Raw genomic sequence first — 21,479 nt, 5'->3', positions numbered from 1 at the left:
TCAAGTTGGAGATTTTGATATATTTTGTTAACTCCCAAAATGCATTGCTCATGAAAGCGTTGGAAACCTGAGTATTACTCATGTTCCTAGCTTTGATGGGATTTACCATCCTATTAACAATGATACCACGGATAAGAAAACTCAGACTCAGACGTTCACATATGTACCAAAGTTCACGGTTTTTTTTACTTTTTCACGACGGTGAAAATTCTGTAGATTTAAACCGCTATTCACTAAACAGAGACATAACCATAAGTCAAGCTAAAATTAAAAACCCTTCGACGTCATACACCGAAGAGCAAAAAAAGGTTAAAAGAGAAAGCCCCATAAGTCGTTGATCGTTGACGACTCAAGGACAAAAAAACAAACATTACGAGAGAGAAAGAGAGAGAAGAGACAAGAAACAACTACGTGTCTCGTCGTAGATCAACCACCACAACACTTACGTTGTCAGAACTTTGTCTAGCCAATGCAAGCCTAGTCAGCAACAGCGACGCCTCTTCACACGCTTTATCTGATACATCTCCTCCCCCTCCGACCACCACATTCCCCGCACCGGCGCCATCCGTTTCAGGCGAGGATGTAAGTTGACCGTTGACTTTTCCTCTCAAACACATGCGAACGACGCTACATGCAGTTTCGTTTGAAACCACGTCCCAAAGACCGTCACTTGCTAGAATAAGGAAATCGTCTTCGTTGACCCGGTCCGTCACGGTTACTTCCGGTTTACTGATTACGTAGGGCTTCAAGTAATTATCTCCTGGTAAAAAGAAAAAGAATAAAACCGCGGCGAAACGAGATTTAATTATCAATTTATCATCATTATTGAAAGTACGAAAAATAAACTTTGTACAAAACACTAGCTAGGACAGGGACAAGAGTGTTTCGTCAAGTGTAATCAATTAAACTGACCTATGGCTCGTGACATTGCAAGTATTCCAAGGACACGTGGGCCATCCCAGTAGACAACTCTACCACCCGCTGCTTCAATCCGGTCTAGCTCGTCCGGACGGTCCGGCTGTTACAAAAAAGTAATAACAAGAGAGAGAGAGAGAGAGATCAGAAGAGTCATTGATTTGATGATAACAGTGACACGACGGATTAAAGAATCTTAAAACTCATAAACTTTATCAGATCCTCTAATCTAAAAAGTCATTTACATTATTTAATCACCGTCCAGGTGTTGCATGCCCATTACACACAATTGGAATTTTCCAAAACCAAAAAAAATTAATACTATAAGAAAGAAAGAAAATGCATTAAACAACGAGAAAGCATGAAAGGTAAGTTTCGAAGGCGACACGTAACGAAATTCTCGTTTTCCATATCAGTATTACAGTATACCATAACCGTAGATCTGACGGATGAAAAATTTGAAGATGCCAAAAAAACAGAACAAACATCAAACGATAGAAAATAAAACACAACCTTATGATCGGAGGACAAAGCAACGGCCTTCCCATTACGGCAAAGAACAGCACGTGAGTCACCACAATTCGCCACGATGATTTTCTCCGGGGTGAGGACTGACACAACCGCTGTAGATCCCACGGCGTCGCAGCCCGGCCTCTGAAGCTCGCAACGGCATTTCGCCGCACCGTCGTCGGCGTTCAAAGCCACAACCTCCATGTCCATGCGCGTGAAGCTACGCGCCATTGACTTTTCCCAGTCAGCATCAGCTTCGAACTCTTCACGCACAAGCTCGTGTAGTCGTTCTCTACATCTCTTCGCTACCTAAATTACCAACAACAACAAAAAAAACATTAAAAACGACGTCGTAACGATCCATTAAGATAAATTATTAAAGATGAAACGGTGTCGTACATGGGAACAGCCATGGCCATCGTAAACGCCGCAGTAGTGAAACCCTTCCGTTCGTTGACGGGAAAAAAACGGATGAACAGCAACGGCGTCTTCCATTTCCCGTCTTCTTCCACATACTGAAGCGACGCCGTATTTAGGATAAGCGTCAGGATCAGGCAATGCCTCAACCGTCGAACTCAAAGACTCGCATAAAACGACGACCTCCTTCGCCGTTTCGTAGTACACGGCGGATGCTGAGGCTGCTGCGACGGTGGCTTCTCGTCCCCTCCGTTTCTGTAACTCTCCGTCGACGAAGACAGCGTCTTGTTCGCCGGAGACAAACTTAAACCGCCGGATCTCCATTCTCCTTCTTCTCGCTGCTTGAGAAGAGCTTCGTTCTCGTCTCCTCGTTGTCGTCGTCGTCGTCTTCTTCATAACCTTCGCCGTCGTTTTCGTCATCACCGTCTCGTTCTCGTAACAAATCTCAGCCATGCGATCGTCGTAACTGTTCAACATTCACACACCATCGTCATCATCATCACTCTCTCGTTCGGACAAAACTATAAAAAACCTAGTGAACGAGACGAGACACAGGAAAGAGAAGAGTTTAAGCCATAGAAGCTTTATATTTAGCTTCTTTCACGAGAGGGTATATAAATATAATAAAATCGTCTTTTTATGTTACGGGCAGGTCTTTGCCCGAGACTTCAAACGGGCAGATCAAACAAAAACTCTCAAAAAATAAAAAATGAAAGAATGAAGAAGAAGAGAGAGGAGCTTTGTGTTGAATGGCGTGACGTATCGCTCCTCTATCTGGACGAAGAAATCTTGACCGTTGATTATAGCCACGTGTAAATGGTACTTCTCTTTGAAATCGCGATACGAAAACACTTACGTGTGCCAATCAAATTCTAACACAACTCAGACCTAAAGTGAAAAGAACCTTTGATGACACGCATGCGATCTCTTTTTTTATTTTTATTTTATAGATTTTTACCAAATTTTGTTATGGCAATTTTCTTTACCAATTCCAGTTGTTATGCTATAAACAACAAGTTTATTAACTTTATTAGATATGGTAAATCAACCAATATTTCAATTAAACAGGTGGAAAATAATTTTAATTTAATTTTCAAGACAATTAATTTGGTGTTTTAGTGATGATGATTCATCGTGTTTGTTTTATGGTGAGCGTGACAATACGGTATATATATCATCTTTTTCAAAAAAGTTTGGTGTGTTTAAGGAGAAAATTATTGTAGGAAAAAATTGACCATGTGTGACTACGAAACATAAGAGCAAAAAGGTGATAATTAGTAGAATATCTGAATACGTCACTAACAAGTAGCAAATATAAACTTGGTGTGGCGAATACATTTTAGAAACATTTTTTTAAAAAATATATAGATAATGCTATATTAAATTAAAAATTAAAGGTGAGTTAATTTTGTGATTTAATAACACTTGTTTTCTTTTATTTGTTTGCTTGTCTGGTCTACTCTGCATTTGTTCCATTTGTGTCATATCCGTTTCTTTTTTATTTTATGCAGCAAACATGTAAAGTTTTAGAATAATAATAGATATGGTTTTTGACATTTGTTATTGTGAATCAATATTCAAAGATTTTTTTTTTGTAAGGATTTGTTACCTGTTTTACAAATTGACAGCATGAAAATGAATTTTTTTTTTTTTTTTTTTTTGTGCACCAACATAAAAATGAATTCAAATACAAACTTTCTTCATTCTTTTTGACAGGTATATGACAGTCACATGATTTCTAAGTGTGCAATTTTATGAGACACCCATGACTAATTTTCTATTTTAACTTTGATATATCAATATCTAATGTGGCATACCATAAGAATTCAATTTTAGATATCGCCAGACTAATCTTACGAGATACCAGTATGGCAGTATGTAATGTTTGACACACCATAACTTTTTCGTTTGGGACGCTAATATTCCGTGAACTAAAATAAAATTTGAACAAGTGACAGCATCATTACTTCTTAATCAATATAGTTTTGAGAATTAAGAAGAATAAACAATCGAAAATAATAAAATGTTCAAATATCTTGTAATTTCTTAAGGTTACAATTTGTCAAAATTTTAGATAACAGTCACCAACTGCATATGATAATACATTGACATATCTAATACAAATTACTTGGTCACATGTTCAGTCTCTACAATCCATTAGTGAGAAAATAAAATATCCAAAAGGACATAATCTAATCAATAATATTAATATTCACCTAACATATATTAAATTATTGTTGATCCTATGAATTAATATCATAAAATTATAAGAAACGAATATGCGGAAAAGTGTTGAATAAAACGATTTTTATTAGAGGAAAAATAGAAAAAAAAAACAGACATGTGATTGTGGTTAAACCGTTAATTTGGTAAATTATCATTTAGCTCTATTTTTTTAGGTAACCGGATATTTGGTAATGAAGTAAGTGAGCTATAAATAATTGCAGTTTATACATAAACATTTGTATTTCTTCCGACATGTCAAATTCATGTAAAGTTGTAAACTATACAATATAGTATACTAAAGATTTCCTGAGAAAATAATGAAAATAGTAGTTTTTTTTTTGTTATAAAAATAAAATATCAGAAAAGGCGTCCAATGAGAGAGAAGTACGTAGATATGGGTATTGGGTTCTATTTGACAACTGCGGGGACCACTTCCCTAAACATTTAACAACGTTGACCCCTTTCTCTCTACCCTTGTCTGACCTCTTTTCTTCCTCCATACTCGACACGTGTTTACATCCTCCACTTATGTCTTGACGCAGTTTTGTTTTGTAAAGATCAAGATTCATTTATTAGAAGAAAATTAGGGATGTTACGGGCATAAGGATTGTGTGAGAGTTTGTAAGTTGGGGTTTCAACTATTCGTTTTTTTCTTCTAATTGTTTGGTTGGGATTCATCTATTTATATAATACCTAAACCACTAGCTAGGGTAATGTATTTACCAACAGCATAAATAAAGTATGCATTTTATACGCTTTCAAACGGATAAAACTTGTTTATATATTTATAATATTTCAGATATTTAAGTTTGAATTATTCGTATCCAATTCGGACACAAAAAATGATTGAAAAAGTGTTAGCAGAATCAATGATTTTGATACGACGGGATATAAGATAATAATATATTATGGCTAATAAAATTCAAATGGTAATGCTTTGAGTGCAAACTTGCATAGAAAGTCTTGTGGAAACGAAATTCTATATTCTTGTTCTCTACGAAATTCTATTCGTTTAAGCTATATTTATACATATAAAAATAAAAAAAAATGAATTCATGTCCCCGCAAAAACATTATATGAAATGCTAAAAGAATAGTTTCGTGAGAAAGAAAAAAAACTTACTAAATGAGATTTGAGTGGATAAAATACACCAATGTGATGTTATAGTACTATTGCAATAGTGAAGCGTAAATCCAACAGAAATGAAATGTTTTAACTGTTAGACACCATAGATCAATTATACCATCGTAGAAATAAAACCATCAATAGAGTTTGATCACTCATCATATCCTATATAATTTGGTCTTCTTTCTATGTTAGTATACTATTCTTAAGACTAAAGCCAGTCTAACACAAAATCTCAAGTAACAAAGAAAAACAAAACAACAGTTGCTATCTTGAAATTGAAATGAAAAAAAAAACCTAAGTTTATGTTCTTCCGGATACTATTTATTAATATTAAAAACTAAAAAACTAGTAGTAAAATGTAATAGAAGAAGCTCATCTTTATGCGGAGCATTTATATAGGACGTGGCAGCAAACAATAGGAAGACGTGTGAGTTGGTGCAAAAGATATTATATTAGCAGCCGATGATTATAATTTGGGCCAGGGTCCTACAGATTTTTCAAAAAAAACGAAGTGCGTGTGTAACACATGCCACGTGTTAGCTAAAGTTTGATAGCAGTTGCCAGGTTTTTGAAGTTGACAGTAGGCAAATACATTGCGCCACGTGAATCCCTTTCTCTCTTCTATTATTATTTTATCGAAGCCACCAAAATTAAAGAATGTATTATTATTATTTGTGTGTTTACAAATTACTTTCCCTAACATTTCTCGAGTTTTATACCAACCATCACTTTCAAAGGCGATATTAGATTCCATCAAACTTTAGTTTACGGTTTTCGTTTTCTTAGCTTTGTATTGGTTCTAATATGTATACTGTTGGTATAAATAAACTAGCATCGTTGATAGGAAAAGGAGAAAGAGTAACATGGCTACGTAGTTGGAGAGGTTTTTTGTGGTTTAAATGTTAAGACTTTAGAGTAGTTGGAGAGCTTTCGGTAACGAGACTTCTAGTTGTCTAGCAATGCAAGGTAGTGTGATTGAAAAAACAAAAAAGGTAGTTTGATTTGATTATCTAACCTTTGATGATTTGTAACTTTGAATAATTGAAACCTTACCCATTTGTCGTTGCAATTTCCACATCTCACATTAATAGTTTGGTACACAAATTCCAAAATTTTTTTTTTTCATCATGATCGATGCGGATGCAACGGTGCCCAATCCGATAAATGTTCAGTTGTGTGTTTCTTGTTTTTATTTTGAAACGTAGACGACACCAAATCCAACATAATGCATCTTTTTGTTACGATTGTTTGAGTTATAGAAGGGAAATTTTGTTTAAAGCTTTTTTCAATTCATAGTAGAGTTGCCCAACATCAAAACGAATATATAACAAACATTTTGTCGAGTTGAAACTACAAGTCTCCTCGTCTATTAGGTGTATATGGAAAAGAGCTTGTAATTTGAAATAAAGTTTGGCAATTACGAGGAATGAGTGACGCGTGAGAGATAGTACGTAAACTCATAAATAAGGTTTTTTGCTTTTGGGTCTAGTAGTCTAGTTTTGAGGCCTAATGAGACGCGTGTCGGACGCAAGCCCCACGTTGCGGTTTTAAGGTCGTTGGGTTTATTTTTTCCTTCGCAGTTTACCTAAGGAAGAACCTTCAATAGTTACGACGTGCCAGAATTTTTTGTCCGACACGTGTGTCCCCGGGGGCAGATTTTTTTCAGTCAAGACTGCATGGCCGGCAGATTGCGTTGTGTTAGAAAAAAAGTTACGTTACCTTCTCGACATTTGTCAATTAAAACGCCAACTATTAACGTCTTTGCACACTTTATTTCTACATAGAAAAAGAACGTTTTACTTTTCACTAATGAAAATAAAAACGAAATCACACACTCGTAACTGATGAGTAAAATGATAAGTATAATACATCATTAAGCTCTTCATCTTTTATATTCTAATAAGAATATTGGAAAACATAAGTCACATAAGGGCTAGTATCTTCGCCGGAAAAAATAATTATACATACGATAAAATATTAGTTTCGGATTGTTTAAGTTGTTGTATTGTAGTCGAATTTTATGTTTTAGATAATAACTAGTTTTTTTCTGGTCGTCTACACTTCAATGATTCATATTAGTTACGTTACCGCGAGTTTTAGAATCCATGACCATGACGAAAATATCCAATTCTACGGTTCCGTTCCGTGATTGTTATTTATTATCTCTGCTCCACTTATTAGATAATATAACTATCCCATTTCATGTGATTAATTCGTTACTAATAAAATTATAGAGATATATCCAATATCAAAGAATTGCTTCGCATTTATAGATTTGTTATTTAGTTTAAGCATCTTTGTAGAATAAATAGTTGTTATAGTATATGACATACCTGATAACCCTTCAAACCGATTCAAACTAAGTTGTTGAGTGTTAACCTCGTACATTTTATAAATAGTGTGGTGAATTTTATATTACTTTCAGAGGCAAGAAGCCAAGAACAATACAGCATGTGAAATTTGACCGTTGGGACGTACGTTTGGTGTGGGTTGCTCATCTAATCTAATACACCAATATAATAATAGTATTACTATAAGTTAGGTCAATTAGTATAATCAAAGATAACGAAACCGTCCCTCAATCAATGTTTAAAGATGCTTATATATTTTCTCCAGATCAGTACCACGTGTTACTAGAATGCGACATTTTGCATAACTATTTTTTAAAACAAGCTATCATTTGAATTGACGATTGTCCGGGAGAAAATGGAAAAAGAAGTGTAACTTAAAAAGACTGAAAACCAAAAAAAAAAAAAAACCAGAAAATTCAAAATTTCTCCACCAGAAGTTTAAAATTGCTCATGCTTTTCGTCACGATACAAACGACACATGTCGATTTGATTTTTATATGCTTATAAAGAACCCCAAAATATGAAATGAAAAGCATGATTCGTGTCATGAAAGGCACTTGGCAGTGATATACGTAAACTTTCGTAGAGAATAATTATTTTATATCTTCTCAAATAAATTTTCACAAGTGAGCTACTTTGTGTAACAATTTTTAATTGATCTTTACTTTCTATATTTCGATTGTCTACTTAACCTGTTGAATGTTCCATTATCAGTTAGTTACTTAACCTATTTCAAGTGCCTAATCTATTCAGAGTCGGCGCTGGGAATAAATGGGGTGCAACAATACCTACACCCTTAACCAATTTAGCTGAATGAAAATTTTTGAAAAATTGAGGGCCAAAATATTACTTATCCCACAAACGGCCGGAAGCACATACTTGGCTTGCTAGGCCTCAATGCCGGCTCTGAATCTATTACTATTAGCTAATTAAAAAAACGTCGTTGTAAATTGCGTCCCCTAATTTTATTGTATTTGCTAACATTCCTCGAATCTATATATAATAGCAAACCCACTTTTTTGTGTCAATTTTTAATCCAACGGATGAGATTAGTTCCAGTTTTAATCCAACGGTTTAAAATTATTAATCGTATCTTTTCGTCGCACCCCCATCTTTCAAAATTCACACCTTTTAGTCTTTGCATCTTTTTGTTATATCTCATGGTTTCAAAAATCACATCCATTAATTTTTACACCTTTTAAATCATACCTCTTAGTCTTTGTATCTCTTTGTTGTACCTCATGGTTTCAAAAATCACATCCATTAATTTTTATACCTTTTAAATCACACCTCTTAGTCTTTGCATCTCTTTGTTGTACCTCCTGGTTTCAAAAATCACATCCATTAATTTTTACACCTTTTAAATCACACCTTCTTAGTCTTTGCATCTCTTTGTTGTACTTCCTAGTTTCAAAAATCACATCCGTTAATTTTTACACCTTTTAAATCACACCTCTTAGTCTTTGCATCTCTTTGTTGTACCTCCTGGTTTCAAAAATCACATCCATTAATTTTTACACCTTTTAAATCACACCTCTTAGTCTTTGCATCTCTTTGTTGTATCTCCTGGTTTCAAAAATCACATCCATTAATTTTTACACCTTTTAATTTCACATCTTTATGTGTTACACCTCTTTATTGTACCTCCATGTTTCACATCTATTAATTTTTACACCTTTACATTTTACACATCTATGTCTTACATCTCTTTGTTTATTATATATAAACTTTTCTTGACTACATAAACAAGTTTCGAAAAATTCTTTTCTGAGTACTAAAGAATTGTATTATTGAAGTATTTTCTTAACTTTCAAACATCAATCTCTAATTCAAGGTAATTTAATATTTTTGCTGCGAATGACCTGTAGTGTTTCTCGGTTAGATTATTATTACTGTTAGTCGACACTATTAAGTTCATACATTAATCTTAGTTTTGTTAACTTTTAGTCTCTTCAAAATTTTTAGCCTTTCCGGTTTTCATGTTTTTGCATGGCTAATGTTATTAAGTACGTGTGCCATATTTTGCATGGCTAATGTTTTTGATTCTCAATGTGCAGATTTTATTTTTTAACTTTTTGGAAAAACCAAAACCAAGATACGAGAGGCATGATAATAATATGCAGTGATGCTAGAGCTACGGATAAGCCAAATTTTTTTAACAAACATGGTATAATTATAATTTTATATATGTTCTTATTTTAACCTATTTATTTTTTCTAACAAACATGGTATAAATGTTATTTTTTTCCCATTAGATGTTCATGATCTAGGTTAGTTAACATTTTTTGTAAATAAAGTTTTTTAAAATTTTAGTTGAATTATAATTTCTTATATTTTCTGGGTATCAAACATTTTGATAATATATAGAAATATTACAAATGAGCATGGAAATAGAGAGTGCCGAAGAAAAAGCCAGACATACTTGTGACAACACAAAATCAAATTCTAGAAAGCGTAAGCACGACCAAATGACAAGTCAAGTTAGAAAGAAAAGATCTACTAAAGGTAACTTATTTAGTCTTTGATGACTTTCTAATCTGTATATACAACTTTTTAAAAACATAATGTATAACAGTTACTTTGAGTGGAATCTGCCAAAAAAAATAAGAAAATGCAAGAAATTTATAAAATTAGTGTTTAACATAAAGAAGAGAACATCAAAAAGTAAGATATTATTATCACCTGTTTCACCACATCGACTTCGTTTTCGCTGTCGTTTATTGAAGAACATGATGGTACCGATTCATAGACATAAGTGGGAAATCAAATAGAAGGGGATGCAGCCTGGATGGAGAGCAGCCGACACGGTGGAATGGGATGGATTGGGAGAGACCAACATAAAATCCTCTGTTCTATATTTTTTTAATTTTCTGAACTTTTGTAGTTTAATTGAATTGCTTTGATTGAATAGCTGATGAGTGTACAAGTTTTTGTCTATATGCATTCTTAGTCTGTTACGTCTTGATTTTTTTTCTTTTCGAAAGAGGAATATGTGATCTGAAGCAAATATTACAAATCCATGTATCAAATGTGTTAGTAGGAAATAAGGCAATCAAGATTAACCCATTAAAAGGGAGGAAAGAAGGGGGTCTTTTGAGGGAAAACGTGAGACCAACATGCATGGAACTGAAAGCATTATAGCCAAATATATATCTCTAAAAGTTGTAGCTGAAGAATGTGCGTTACTCTATACTAACCAGTTAGGTTTGATTGGTCGGTCATATAAAACTCGGTTTTGTACATATCTAAAAGTGAGAGAAAAAAACATCCACAAGCATAAGTGAAATTTTATATATGGTTAAAAGTAATGTTCATAGTAAATCATTTGTATACAAACTCCACTTGCTTACAGCATCGAAATATTGATTGTGATTTGTGAATCAGTAATCTATGGAAAGAGAAATCGCGTATCAAAGTGAAGGGGAAACGAAACTCAATCCAGCCATCTACTCCGATCTCAATCTTCAACCTTCCTTCGACAAGTGGCATTTAGTACTTTCTCGATATAGTAAATTAACCAAGAGAGAAGCAGCCTCATATGTATTTCGATTGCTAATGATCAACAACAAAGACAATTTCTAATAGCGATTTAAGAAAGGATACCAATATATAGCACCATATGGTCGGAGACAAACATAAGTGAACTTTTATATATGGTTAAAAGTAATGTTCATAGTAAATCAAGCTCTAAAAAAGGCTAACTTTTGTGTGTGACAACATAAAATATAATAACATTGAAATGAATCTTTGGCTTTTTAATCAGCAGAAAGCAATAGCAAGAAATGAAAACGATCAAATTGATTGAGAAAAGAAAGAATTTAGGATGAATTACAAATGTTAAATTTCAATTTAGGATTTCACCTCCCCGTGCGGCAATGCACGGGTCGCTTTCCTAGTATTTACAAAAGAAAAAGAAAAAAACATGCCTCTCTGAAGCCATAAATACTCGAATATTTTAATATGGGCCTAAAATCCACTTTTCCCGACATAACATTTTACTGGGCCAATCATTAATAATATTAATTGGACGAATAAATCCACTTTTGCGCACATAACATTTTACTGGGCCAATCATTAATAATATTAGCCCAAAAACTATTAAATGACAATAAGGAAATTGAAACGGACGGCTGAGATTGCATCCTACGTTTTGCACTTTTTGAGTCGGCGTATTTTTCCTTTTCTCGGGTCGAGAATTGGACCCGGAACAACTAAATCTTACTTCGGGTCGGGTTATAAGCATCTATAAATACCCTAATCTCTAAACGAATCATACCCGCTTCTTCTGATCACCTTCTTCTTCTTCTTATTCGTCGTCTCTCCCAAAACGTTTCGTCCAATTAATCTCTCTGCTTCACTTTCTCCACCGAAGGTTTTGTATACTTTCTCTCTCTCAATTAGGGTTTCTGATTGAAGTCCTCGATCGATTCGTCCAGATTGAAAGAGTTTTTGTTGATTTTGTAGGGTTTTTTTTTTTTTAATTTCGCGTTTGAGCTGTATCGCGATGGTGTTATCCACAAGCAATAGTAGCAACACACACGAATATGTCATCGACGACGTTATCAGCAAAACTCGATACGATCTCGTTTACAGTGGAGAACTTGATGAGAGTGTTCTGAGGCAGATTCAATTGGTTAGTTATAACTTCTTTCGATTTGTTCAGGTTTTTAGGGTTTTTTTCTTCCTCTTCATCTAAACTGAACTGATTGAATTCTATAGAAGTGGAAAACGAAGATGATACAAGCTGGAGTCATAAGCGGTACGACGATGGAGACATGTTCTGCTTCGATTCCACAACCTGTGACTCCGGAGCCAAATCCTCTTCTTCTACCTGAGCATGCTCAATTTCTTGAGTCGAGTCCATCCATGGTAAGGTTTCTTGTTCGTTAAACTACTATGGCTGAGAGGTGTCACATATAGATTTACTGATGTTGTAAAACGTTTCCAGAGCCTTGTGAATGTGATGATCTCCCCAAAGAGAGAGTGTGACGGATTTGATTATATTCCTCAGCAAGATGGAGCGAGAGACCTTGTCACAGATCCAAACACTTATGCTCCTTATGGTATTATTTTTGGATTTGAGTAGAATGCTATTGATTGACTCGGTTTCTTCTTGGAGAAGTTTTTCACTTGTGTGAGTGATGAAGATGTAGATGAGAATGAAGAGCTTTTGAACGAGGACGATGATGAGGAAGACGCTATTGATGAAGATGATATCAACAGCATTCCACATTTAGTCATGTGTCAATTTGATAAGGTAAAACAGACTCTTGTTTTCTCACATATATTAACAATGATTGACTAAAATACTAATACTAACTTCAACTGTGTGCTGAAATGTTGCAGGTGAGGCGTTGCAAGAATAGGTGGGAGTGCAAATTCAATGCGGGCGTTATGCAAATAAACGGCAAAAATGTTCTTTTCTCAGAGGTTAGCTAAACTTCTTTGGAGATATTTACAACAACAAAAATTGTTCAACTTCTTTCACTTGGTTCACACATCCTCTCTTTTTTCTACAGGCCACTGGAGATTTCAACTTCTAAAAGATGCAACGAGAAGCACCCTCTCTTCTGATTTTACAGAACATATTTTGGCTTTGTTTCAATACCTCTATGCAACTGAAACAGAATGGAAAGAATTTGTGAAATTTGACTATTAATGATCAAAATCCAGAAACATGAATATCTTCTCTATGTCTACAACTCTGAACACTCAACTCAACCAAAGTATAAAGAAAGGGGTTCAACTTTTAAGATAAAAAAGTAAGGTATAATCAAAATCCAAAAATTTGTTTCTTATGCAGAACCAGCATTCTTGCCCTTCTTCTTTTGAAGTTTCTTCATGTAGAATTCGAGCTCTTTTCCTTCCAATATGTACCTGTTTCAAATCACACACAAGATCAGCCTTTAAACTCAGAGAAAAACACTGATTAAGAAGTGAAGTCTCTTGTTGTTTACCCATCAGCACGGCCACATTGTCCAGGTCTTGATGAGATACATGCAAGCAACCTTCCACTGCTAAACTGCTCTTCAAGGTGAGAGTCAAGTGCTCTGCCTTCTTGTCGGGTCTCAAGCTTCCTTTGAACATGATTGCTTTTCTTCACTTCCTCAGTGGCTACCGCATCTCCTTCCTAAAAGATTACAGACACCAATCAAATCAGAATCGTCTTACGAAAAAAAACAACAATCAACAACACCAAGTCATCATCAAAGGATGAAAACAAACCTTGGTTGCAGCAGCAGCTGCTTTCTTCTTACGACCAATATCAACTCCATAATGTTGGAGATACCATTGTTTAAACGGAGCGGCATCAACTTGAACAATAGCACTCTTCACAAGAGTTTGTGTACGAACAAGCTCATTGTTAGATGCATTGTAAGCAACATCCAAGACTCTGGTCTTGCGGGTCACAGCTTCGCTTCCCCATGAGTAGTTTCCTGTATCAAGTCTCAAAGCTCTCCACTTTACGTTCCCACCACGCACACGGATCCTCCTCACTGTCTTGTTACTTGATAGCTTAGTGTTAGCTGGTTGCCTTCCAAGCTCATACCTTTTTAACAGATAACCAAAGTTTTTAGTTTATATGATCAATTCCGCATCAATCAGAATTGTGTTTCAAGAATGTAGAAGACACAAACCAAAATCAAAGAAAACGAAAAGCTTCATGATTCATTTTGATTCCAATCTAATCTCTGATTCAGGGGAAGGTAAGAAAAACAATAATAAAAAAGCTTACTTTCTCTTCTTCCTCCACATCTTTTGCTTACCACCAGTGGCACGTCTCTTGTGAATTGAATCACGAGAGATACCTGCAAACAACATACACAGAATCAATCATTGGTCAATACAACACCATGGAAGAAGACTCTATTGGAACGATGAATGAAGAGGAATATGAAAAAAAAAGTACCCATGATTTCAAAAGCTTTTGGTTCTCACGAAGCTTTCAGAGGTTTAAGAATGGGCGGTGGAGAAGATGAAAGAGCTATAAATAGGTTACTACTAGTAGTATCCCAAACACAGACAAAAACCCTAAAATGTCAATTTACAATCTTGTCCTTACTTCAAATACAACCACACAAGAAAAAGATTGGTTTTTTAAAAAAATTGATAATTTTAAGAATCAGATTGTGGAAGATGAGAGTTTAGAGACCAAAATTAGCGGGAGAATCTTCAGTTGTTTTCACTTCCCGATCATGTCTTTCGCTGTCTCGGTTCAGTCACATTTCTCAACCGTACCCTTGAAACGAACCCAATTCAAGAACCCTTCTCCTCGTACTTTATTATCAAGCTCGTGTTTTGAATCGAGGTCTGTTTCATCTTACCTCCGTTTAAAGGAACGAACTTGCTTAGTTTCCAAGCCGGGTTTAGTCTCCAGATACAGACAAAAACTCCAGGTGAGGATGAAGTTTGCGATTTTTAATTTCTTTCTAAAATTTTCAAAAAGTTTGATTTTTTTTTGGTTTATGGTTAAGGCCGGAATTGGGGCGGGAGGAGAGTTCGCCGACAGTGGAGAAGTAGCTGATTCGGTTGCCTCTGATGAACCAGAGTCATTTTCTTGGTCTTCTGTGATACTCCCGTGCGTATTGTGATCTGTACTTGTTGTTTCAATTTAGGATATTAACTGTGTTAAAAATGTGTTATTTGGTTAGATTGACAATTACATTGCACTGATTGTAACAGTGATTTGCTTGAATCTTAGGTTTATATTCCCGGCTTTGGGTGGACTTTTGTTCGGGTATGACATTGGGGCCACATCCGGTGCTACTCTCTCACTTCAGGTTACCTCAATTCTCTCTACTTTTATCTTTAGGCATATTAGCTTCCTAACTTAACATCATGTGCTGTCTCATGTGGTATTGAACAGTCACCTGCGCTTAGTGGAACTACATGGTTTAACTTCTCGCCTGTTCAGCTAGGACTTGTGGTATGTTTATTTGGTGATGATTTGTTTGTATTTAAGCCACAGATCTAGCAGGAAATTATAGTTTTTTTTCTGCATTTTATTGTGTAGGTGAGTGGATCCTTATATGGAGCCCTTCTTGGTTCAATTTCTGTCTATGGCGTTGCTGATTTCCTTGGTAAGTCTTGGTTCTGTTTCTTGCTTACTTCTCATTCTTTTGAACTGGTTGCAAGTATCTCATTCTGGTTTTTCTTCATTTTTATGAAGGAAGAAGGCGAGAACTTATTATAGCTGCTGTTCTCTATCTCCTCGGGTCTCTGATTACTGGCTGTGCTCCTGATCTTAATGTTCTCTTAGTTGGAAGGCTTCTCTATGGCTTCGGTATTGGTTTGGTGAGTTCTGGAAACCCTGAAATTCTTATGGTCATTTCTTTGTCACTTTTGTTGTTGATTGTTGTTTAGTGTTTAATTTAATTGGTTTTGCTTGATAGGCTATGCATGGGGCTCCCCTCTATATTGCTGAGACATGTCCATCTCAAATCCGTGGAACTCTTATATCTCTGAAGGAACTCTTCATCGTGTTGGGAATTCTGGTAAATGTCGACCTCTTCCCTGTATGATTTCTATGTATTCATTTACTGAGTAATCAATCTTTGTTTCCTTCTTATGCAGTTGGGTTTTTCTGTTGGAAGCTTCCAAATTGATGTAGTTGGAGGGTGGCGATACATGTATGGATTTGGTACCCCTGTTGCTTTGCTGATGGGACTAGGCATGTGGAGTCTCCCTGCATCTCCTCGCTGGTTGCTTCTTAGAGCTGTCCAAGGTAAAGGACCTTTACAAGAATACAAAGAGAAGGCCATGCTTGCCTTCAGCAAATTACGTGGCAGACCTCCTGGTGATAAAATATCGGAGAAGTTAGTAGATGATGCCTATTTAGCTGTGAAAACGGCCTATGAAGATGAGAAATCTGGGGGAAACTTCCTTGAAGTGTTCCAAGGGCCTAATTTAAAAGCTTTGACAATTGGTGGAGGTTTAGTCCTTTTCCAGCAGGTGACTCTTCTTTGCTTTTTGCATTTGGATGAATGTGAGAGCATCCTTTTTAACATAATTTATACTTTGCTTCGTCGTGACAGATTACTGGACAGCCAAGTGTTCTTTATTATGCCGGTTCGATTCTTCAGGTATGCTTGTCTCTTAACCTTGAAATGAATGAGATTTACCTACTAATTTCTAACGCCTCAGTTTGATATTTAAAGAGATTTTATTTTTCTTTATCTATTTAAAGACTGCTGGATTCTCTGCTGCTACTGATGCAACTCGAGTCTCTGTTATTATTGGTGTATTCAAGGTGCTCATTTCTTTTTCTTTCTTCATGGTTTGGCTCTGTATATATCTTATTAGTTAACATGCTTCCAGTTATTCAATACTGACATTTTCAATTAATAACACTCTACCAGTTACTGATGACATGGGTAGCTGTTGCGAAAGTTGATGATCTCGGCAGACGACCCTTACTGATTGGAGGTGTCAGCGGCATTGTATGAAAACTCTTTGTGCCTCGAGTTTCTGGAAGTTTTATATCTATATGTTCTGTTATCTTGCCTTTCTGATTATCTTGCTATCTTCCAAATTCCAGGCGCTGTCCTTATTTTTACTGTCAGCATACTACAAGTTTCTTGGAGGCTTTCCCCTTGTCGCTGTTGGTGCACTGCTTCTCTATGTTGGTTGTTACCAGGTTTGTACTCTAGCTCGTTGTTATCTGTGGCTACAAAGTTTTGTCTAGCATATTTGAGAAAACTGAAAACTAGGCTATACTAAAGTCTCAGCAATATTTACTAAAAAGTATTACTTTCTTGCGAACCAGATCTCATTTGGACCCATCAGCTGGCTAATGGTGTCAGAGATTTTTCCGCTTCGCACAAGAGGGAGAGGGATTAGTCTTGCAGTTCTTACAAACTTTGGCTCCAATGCTCTTGTGACCTTTGCGTTTTCACCCTTGAAGGTATCTTTTTTCTGTTACCGCTGGTTCAAAAATTCTATAGAAGTTATTAAGTAACTCTCATCATCACTTGCATTCTTTGCAGGAATTTCTTGGAGCCGAGAATCTATTCCTTCTCTTTGGAGGGATAGCACTGGTATCATTGTTGTTTGTAATACTAGTAGTTCCAGAGACCAAGGGTCTCAGCTTGGAAGAAATTGAATCCAAAATCTTGAAGTAAAATGTATGTTTGTTATTGTTAGTTCTGGTGATATATATGTATATGGATCTAGCTTTACTCTTTGTAACATAATATGTTTCATACTCTATGGGAAATAGAAAGCTTTTTCATGCTTATTTCGAGCAGTATTTGGATATTTTTGGGTTGGGATGGAAACGAAAGACACCGGGAGGTAAAGAACTACTGTTTTCCCAAGCTTAACTCGGTATTTTCTTCTTTCTCTTCTGCGTGATGATTTGTTTTCCTTTGATGCATCAATGTTCATGAGCTGGACTACGAATAGGAATGAATGGTTGATAGTTGGCAACATCAGCAATAGGGATAGCATACCTTCTGCTCTTCGACTTATGTAAGTAAACTGCCATTGAGTCATCTCTTGCAATTTTTGTTTTCCTGGTTTCTTTCCTTTTGATGAGTTATATGCGCATAAGTATCTAGGTTGGGGATCCTTTCAGCCCAGTGAGCTTGGACCCAAGTGGTGTCTTGGGTTCAAACCTGGGCTTCGGTCATATTGCTGTTCGAATTTTGACATAAAAAGTAGCTATACTGGGGCAGCAAACATGGCAGTATGCTTACACAGTTTGGAACAACAACGTATCATAGATAGAATCATTCACATTTAAAAGACACATTGTTGCAACAAAAGTTACTTTCACACAATCATTTCACTTAAGACATAGCGTTCTTATAAGTTTAAGCTTGGAGCCGGTTTCAGCGACCGCCAAATAGGATTGTAACATCTTCAAACGAGAAATTAGCTGATGAGGAGGTGGCTGTCATCTGTGTTATCGTTTCACTGCTAATATTGGGCATACCAAATCCTGCTGTATCAAATGATATGCTTGGAATAGCGACATTTCCTTCCAGATATTGTATTATATGTCTCATACTGGGTCTATTTTCTGGGCTACTCTGTGCACAGAGCATGCCTAGATTTAACAGCAGCTTGGCCTCCTCAGCTTTGAAGTCTAATAGTTTACTGTCAACAACATCCATCAATGTATCTCTTTTCCCACAAGTGGCAACCCACTTAAGTAAGATCATTTCCGCAGGTGGTCTATCAGGGTCCACTGGCCTTCTCCCGCAAACCACCTCAAGGATGAAAGATCCAAAAGCATACACATCTGTTTTTGTAGTGGCCACTCCCATTGCAGTAAGCTCTGGTGCCATGTAACCAATGGTTCCTACAACACGTGTGGCTTCAAGATTCTCGCCACGGTCATGGAATCTTGCAAGGCCGAAATCTCCCAACCTTCCATTTAGATCCGCATCTAAAAGAATGTTGCTAGCTTTTATATCTCGATGAAGTACAACTTGTTCCCATTCTTCATGAAGATACAAAAGTGCAGAGGCTACTCCTTTGATTATATTCAATCTCTGAGACCAAGTTAGGTCTTTCAGCTTGTTTTTATTGAACAAGTAATCATCAAGGCTTCCGTTTGGCATGTAGTCATATACCAAAAGCAACTCACCTTTCCTTCTGCAGTAACCAAGAAGCTGCACCAAGTTCTTGTGCCTCAATCTTCCCATACTAGCAATCTCTGCGACATACTGTTTCATCCCTTGTTCTGCATCATGGTAGACTCTCTTAACCGCGATTTGTGTACCAGTAGGAAGCTCTCCTTTATAGACTTTTCCAAAACCCCCTGCTCCAAGTAGCCGATTCTCCCTGAAACCTTTGGTTGCTTTGTATAGGTTCCTAAAGGAGTACCTTTGAGGACTAAATTCTTTTTCCCATTGTTCAAGCACCTCTGCGTACTTCTTTTTCTTGTAATAATACACAAGTCCTCCCAGAATTATTAGAAAAAGGACTGTTGGTATTGTAGCGCCTAGTATCCATGGTAATGAGTTCTTAGCCCCTGAATGTGGTGACAAAATTGGTGGCGGAGAAGGTGGCGGTGGAGAGGATGGTGGTGGAGAGGGCGGTGGGGATGGTGGATTCGAAAGCTGTGAAATGTCAAGGCTTTCCGCTTTGCCGCCTTTCTTGAAGCTCCATCCAAGAATATACTGGTCACTTTTGACTGAGCCTGTAGAACCGGAGAAACCTACGAACATAGTCTCATTGAAAATATCTGAAAGGTTGATGGATCTTGACAAGAGAGGCACACTTGGTTTGATAGAACTTGAAAAGAGAGGAGAAACATGCGTTTTAGGCACTGGAGCTAACGTTACATTTAGTAGTTGCTCTATTCCATCATAATCTATCCAGATCAGAATACGTTCTCCACTACCAAGCAGCAGGCTTTTGTTCTGTCTCTCTGTATCATCAAAGTAGCTAGCATTGGCAGTGTCGACCGAGACTATGCTGTTAATATCAATCCCAACATGGTTATTGTTTTTGTCATCTGCTTCAGGGCTTTTGTTAGTGTCAAGTTCTACAGCCAGGATATGGTTCTCAGTTTTGTTATCATTTAGTCTATTGAAAATCCCTAAGTATGAAGTTGCAGCACCACTAGACCCGAGGTCCATGAAAGGAGACACCACAAAAGCCATACCTTGACCATAGGGAGGGGGGATTTGCAGTGGAAAGATTACAAAGACAAATTCTGTTGAAAAGGAAAATGAACTGGAAGACGACGTTGTGAACTTCATGGGAACTTTGTGGAACGCGTGACCGGTGCTCGTGTCTGTATTATTTGTTAGATGCAATGGACCCTCGTCTGTATTTGCCATTCCATCACAATGCAGGTCTGCTTTCCTGAAGTCATAGTGCAGAAATTGATCCCCTTCTTGAGCTAACACCAAAGTCATAACATGGATACAAATTATTATCCAGAAACCCGTTGATCTAAAAACTCGAGCCATCTGGAAGAATGATCTTCCCTTCAACCTTAGCTTGTAAATCTCAGATTCTTCTGCACCTTTTCTTTTCCATGAGGATTGTACTTTCTGTGACTGCAGAAAACCCTGAGCTGACCTTTTTACATGGATGACACTATCAAAGAAAACTTAAGAAAAGTTCTCTACTTTTGAATTGGTAATAGATGCCCTGTCATCATGTTTCTTACAGTTATATGGATTACTTACTTGGTCGTTGTATACTCAAAGACAACTTTTGTGTACAATGCTCTGTGCTTTTATTATTCTGCACCATTGCTTTTTACTGTCTAGCTAATGGATTTTACACGAGACTGTAAGTATTTGATTTGTTTTGACCTTCAATGATGTGTACCATGTTTGTGAAAAGATGCAGTAATCAAACCTGCACCTACTTAAAAACTAAAATTAACTTTCATGTATTGATATTATATGACAGTGTGGTTAAATGAGGTTAGTCAGAGTCATATGTTTTCAGTTTGGTACGTGCACATATCTCTTATTCTCCGCATTGGAATATATAGTGGTTTGAACAAGTTATAATAAAACATATTCTAAATCAAGAAATGCTAGTTGCAGGTAGTTTAACTTCTTTGACTTGCTCAATGATGATGGCACTGTTTTAAATTATGTATATCTGTGAGTAAATTATGAATTAGCTTGCTTCTTTTTTCTTCCTTGTATAAGTTGAAGTTTCCTGCAGATTACAGTGGAGCTTCTAGATATGACCAACTCACATTGGATAAGATAGGCACAAAAAGCACAGATTTTCAAAGGAAGCAAGCAGGAGAAATATTTCTACATTCACAAAAATTGAAACGAATGCCACAAGACATGGTTTTGACTTTTGAACATTTATGGATATTTTAATATACTTCATAATGGTTTCTGATCCAATGACTTTTTCTTTCTTAAAGATGAATGCAGGCTGAAATATAATAACCGGAATAAAAAATGTGAAGGGAAAGGACTTGTGGAGTCCAATAGCACTCTT

At 36.3% G+C, this 21,479-nt stretch overlaps 5 protein-coding genes across 5 annotated transcripts; 2 read left to right on the top strand and 3 right to left on the bottom strand.

The window, feature by feature from the left end:
- Nucleotides 1–22: 22 nt before the first annotated feature.
- On the bottom strand, nucleotides 23–2,614 carry LOC104736390 (putative protein phosphatase 2C 78). Its single transcript, XM_010456364.3, has 4 exons — nucleotides 1,825–2,614; nucleotides 1,429–1,734; nucleotides 913–1,018; nucleotides 23–760 (listed from the first exon to the last, which is right to left on the bottom strand). Exons 1-4 carry the CDS (start codon nucleotides 2,317–2,319, stop codon nucleotides 408–410), a joined length of 1,260 nt encoding a protein of 419 aa, XP_010454666.1. The 5' UTR covers nucleotides 2,320–2,614; the 3' UTR covers nucleotides 23–407.
- Nucleotides 2,615–12,015: 9,401 nt separating this feature from the next.
- On the top strand, nucleotides 12,016–13,225 carry LOC104736379 (uncharacterized). Its single transcript, XM_087471847.1, has 6 exons — nucleotides 12,016–12,180; nucleotides 12,267–12,416; nucleotides 12,496–12,610; nucleotides 12,695–12,804; nucleotides 12,894–12,977; nucleotides 13,067–13,225. Exons 1-6 carry the CDS (start codon nucleotides 12,052–12,054, stop codon nucleotides 13,088–13,090), a joined length of 612 nt encoding a protein of 203 aa, XP_087327973.1. The 5' UTR covers nucleotides 12,016–12,051; the 3' UTR covers nucleotides 13,091–13,225.
- Nucleotides 13,177–14,554, bottom strand: LOC104736370 (small ribosomal subunit protein eS8y). The gene is made up of 5 exons (XM_010456342.3): nucleotides 14,458–14,554; nucleotides 14,284–14,356; nucleotides 13,773–14,097; nucleotides 13,505–13,677; nucleotides 13,177–13,424 (listed from the first exon to the last, which is right to left on the bottom strand). The coding sequence occupies exons 1-5, from the start codon at nucleotides 14,459–14,461 to the stop codon at nucleotides 13,343–13,345; spliced, it is 657 nt and encodes a 218-aa protein (XP_010454644.1). The 5' UTR covers nucleotides 14,462–14,554; the 3' UTR covers nucleotides 13,177–13,342.
- Nucleotides 14,555–14,607: 53 nt separating this feature from the next.
- Nucleotides 14,608–17,784, top strand: LOC104736361 (D-xylose-proton symporter-like 3, chloroplastic). Its single transcript, XM_010456331.3, has 14 exons — nucleotides 14,608–14,944; nucleotides 15,023–15,126; nucleotides 15,250–15,328; nucleotides 15,415–15,474; nucleotides 15,562–15,628; nucleotides 15,718–15,842; nucleotides 15,941–16,042; nucleotides 16,122–16,499; nucleotides 16,583–16,630; nucleotides 16,735–16,797; nucleotides 16,907–16,987; nucleotides 17,086–17,184; nucleotides 17,314–17,451; nucleotides 17,534–17,784. The coding sequence occupies exons 1-14, from the start codon at nucleotides 14,744–14,746 to the stop codon at nucleotides 17,666–17,668; spliced, it is 1,680 nt and encodes a 559-aa protein (XP_010454633.1). The 5' UTR covers nucleotides 14,608–14,743; the 3' UTR covers nucleotides 17,669–17,784.
- Nucleotides 17,785–18,248: 464 nt separating this feature from the next.
- Nucleotides 18,249–20,613, bottom strand: LOC104736353 (putative L-type lectin-domain containing receptor kinase II.2). The gene has a single exon (XM_010456317.3). The coding sequence runs from the start codon at nucleotides 20,471–20,473 to the stop codon at nucleotides 18,380–18,382; it is 2,094 nt and encodes a 697-aa protein (XP_010454619.2). The 5' UTR covers nucleotides 20,474–20,613; the 3' UTR covers nucleotides 18,249–18,379.
- Nucleotides 20,614–21,479: the final 866 nt, after the last annotated feature.

Source organism: Camelina sativa, chromosome 2 (assembly GCF_030686135.1).
Source record: "Camelina sativa cultivar CO46 ecotype springtype chromosome 2, ASM3068613v1".
Classification (NCBI taxonomy): Eukaryota; Viridiplantae; Streptophyta; class Magnoliopsida; order Brassicales; family Brassicaceae; genus Camelina; species Camelina sativa.
The sequence above is the reverse complement of the archived record's forward strand: the minus strand, read 5'-3'. Positions and strand labels throughout refer to the sequence as shown.

Bases quoted from the DNA above. Each gene is read 5' to 3' on its own strand.
- LOC104736390 (XM_010456364.3), bottom strand. From the start codon at position 2,319: ATGTTGAACAGTTACGACGATCGCATGGCTGAGATTTGTTACGAGAAC. The intron at 1,735-1,824 runs GTACGACACCGT...TTGGTAATTTAG, and splicing joins ATGGCCATGGCTGTTCCCAT to GTAGCGAAGAGATGTAGAGA. The intron at 1,019-1,428 runs GTTGTGTTTTAT...TTTTTGTAACAG, and splicing joins CTTTGTCCTCCGATCATAAG to CCGGACCGTCCGGACGAGCT.
- LOC104736379 (XM_087471847.1), top strand. From the start codon at position 12,052: ATGGTGTTATCCACAAGCAATAGTAGCAACACACACGAATATGTCATC. The intron at 12,417-12,495 runs GTAAGGTTTCTT...AAACGTTTCCAG, and splicing joins TTGAGTCGAGTCCATCCATG to AGCCTTGTGAATGTGATGAT. The intron at 12,805-12,893 runs GTAAAACAGACT...GAAATGTTGCAG, and splicing joins TCATGTGTCAATTTGATAAG to GTGAGGCGTTGCAAGAATAG.
- LOC104736370 (XM_010456342.3), bottom strand. The intron at 14,098-14,283 runs GTAAGCTTTTTT...TCTGTTAAAAAG, and splicing joins ATGTGGAGGAAGAAGAGAAA to GTATGAGCTTGGAAGGCAAC. The intron at 13,425-13,504 runs GTAAACAACAAG...GATTTGAAACAG, and splicing joins CAATGTGGCCGTGCTGATGG to GTACATATTGGAAGGAAAAG.
- LOC104736361 (XM_010456331.3), top strand. From the start codon at position 14,744: ATGTCTTTCGCTGTCTCGGTTCAGTCACATTTCTCAACCGTACCCTTG. The intron at 14,945-15,022 runs GTGAGGATGAAG...TTTATGGTTAAG, and splicing joins GATACAGACAAAAACTCCAG to GCCGGAATTGGGGCGGGAGG. The intron at 17,452-17,533 runs GTATCTTTTTTC...CATTCTTTGCAG, and splicing joins TTGCGTTTTCACCCTTGAAG to GAATTTCTTGGAGCCGAGAA.
- LOC104736353 (XM_010456317.3), bottom strand. From the start codon at position 20,473: ATGGCTCGAGTTTTTAGATCAACGGGTTTCTGGATAATAATTTGTATC.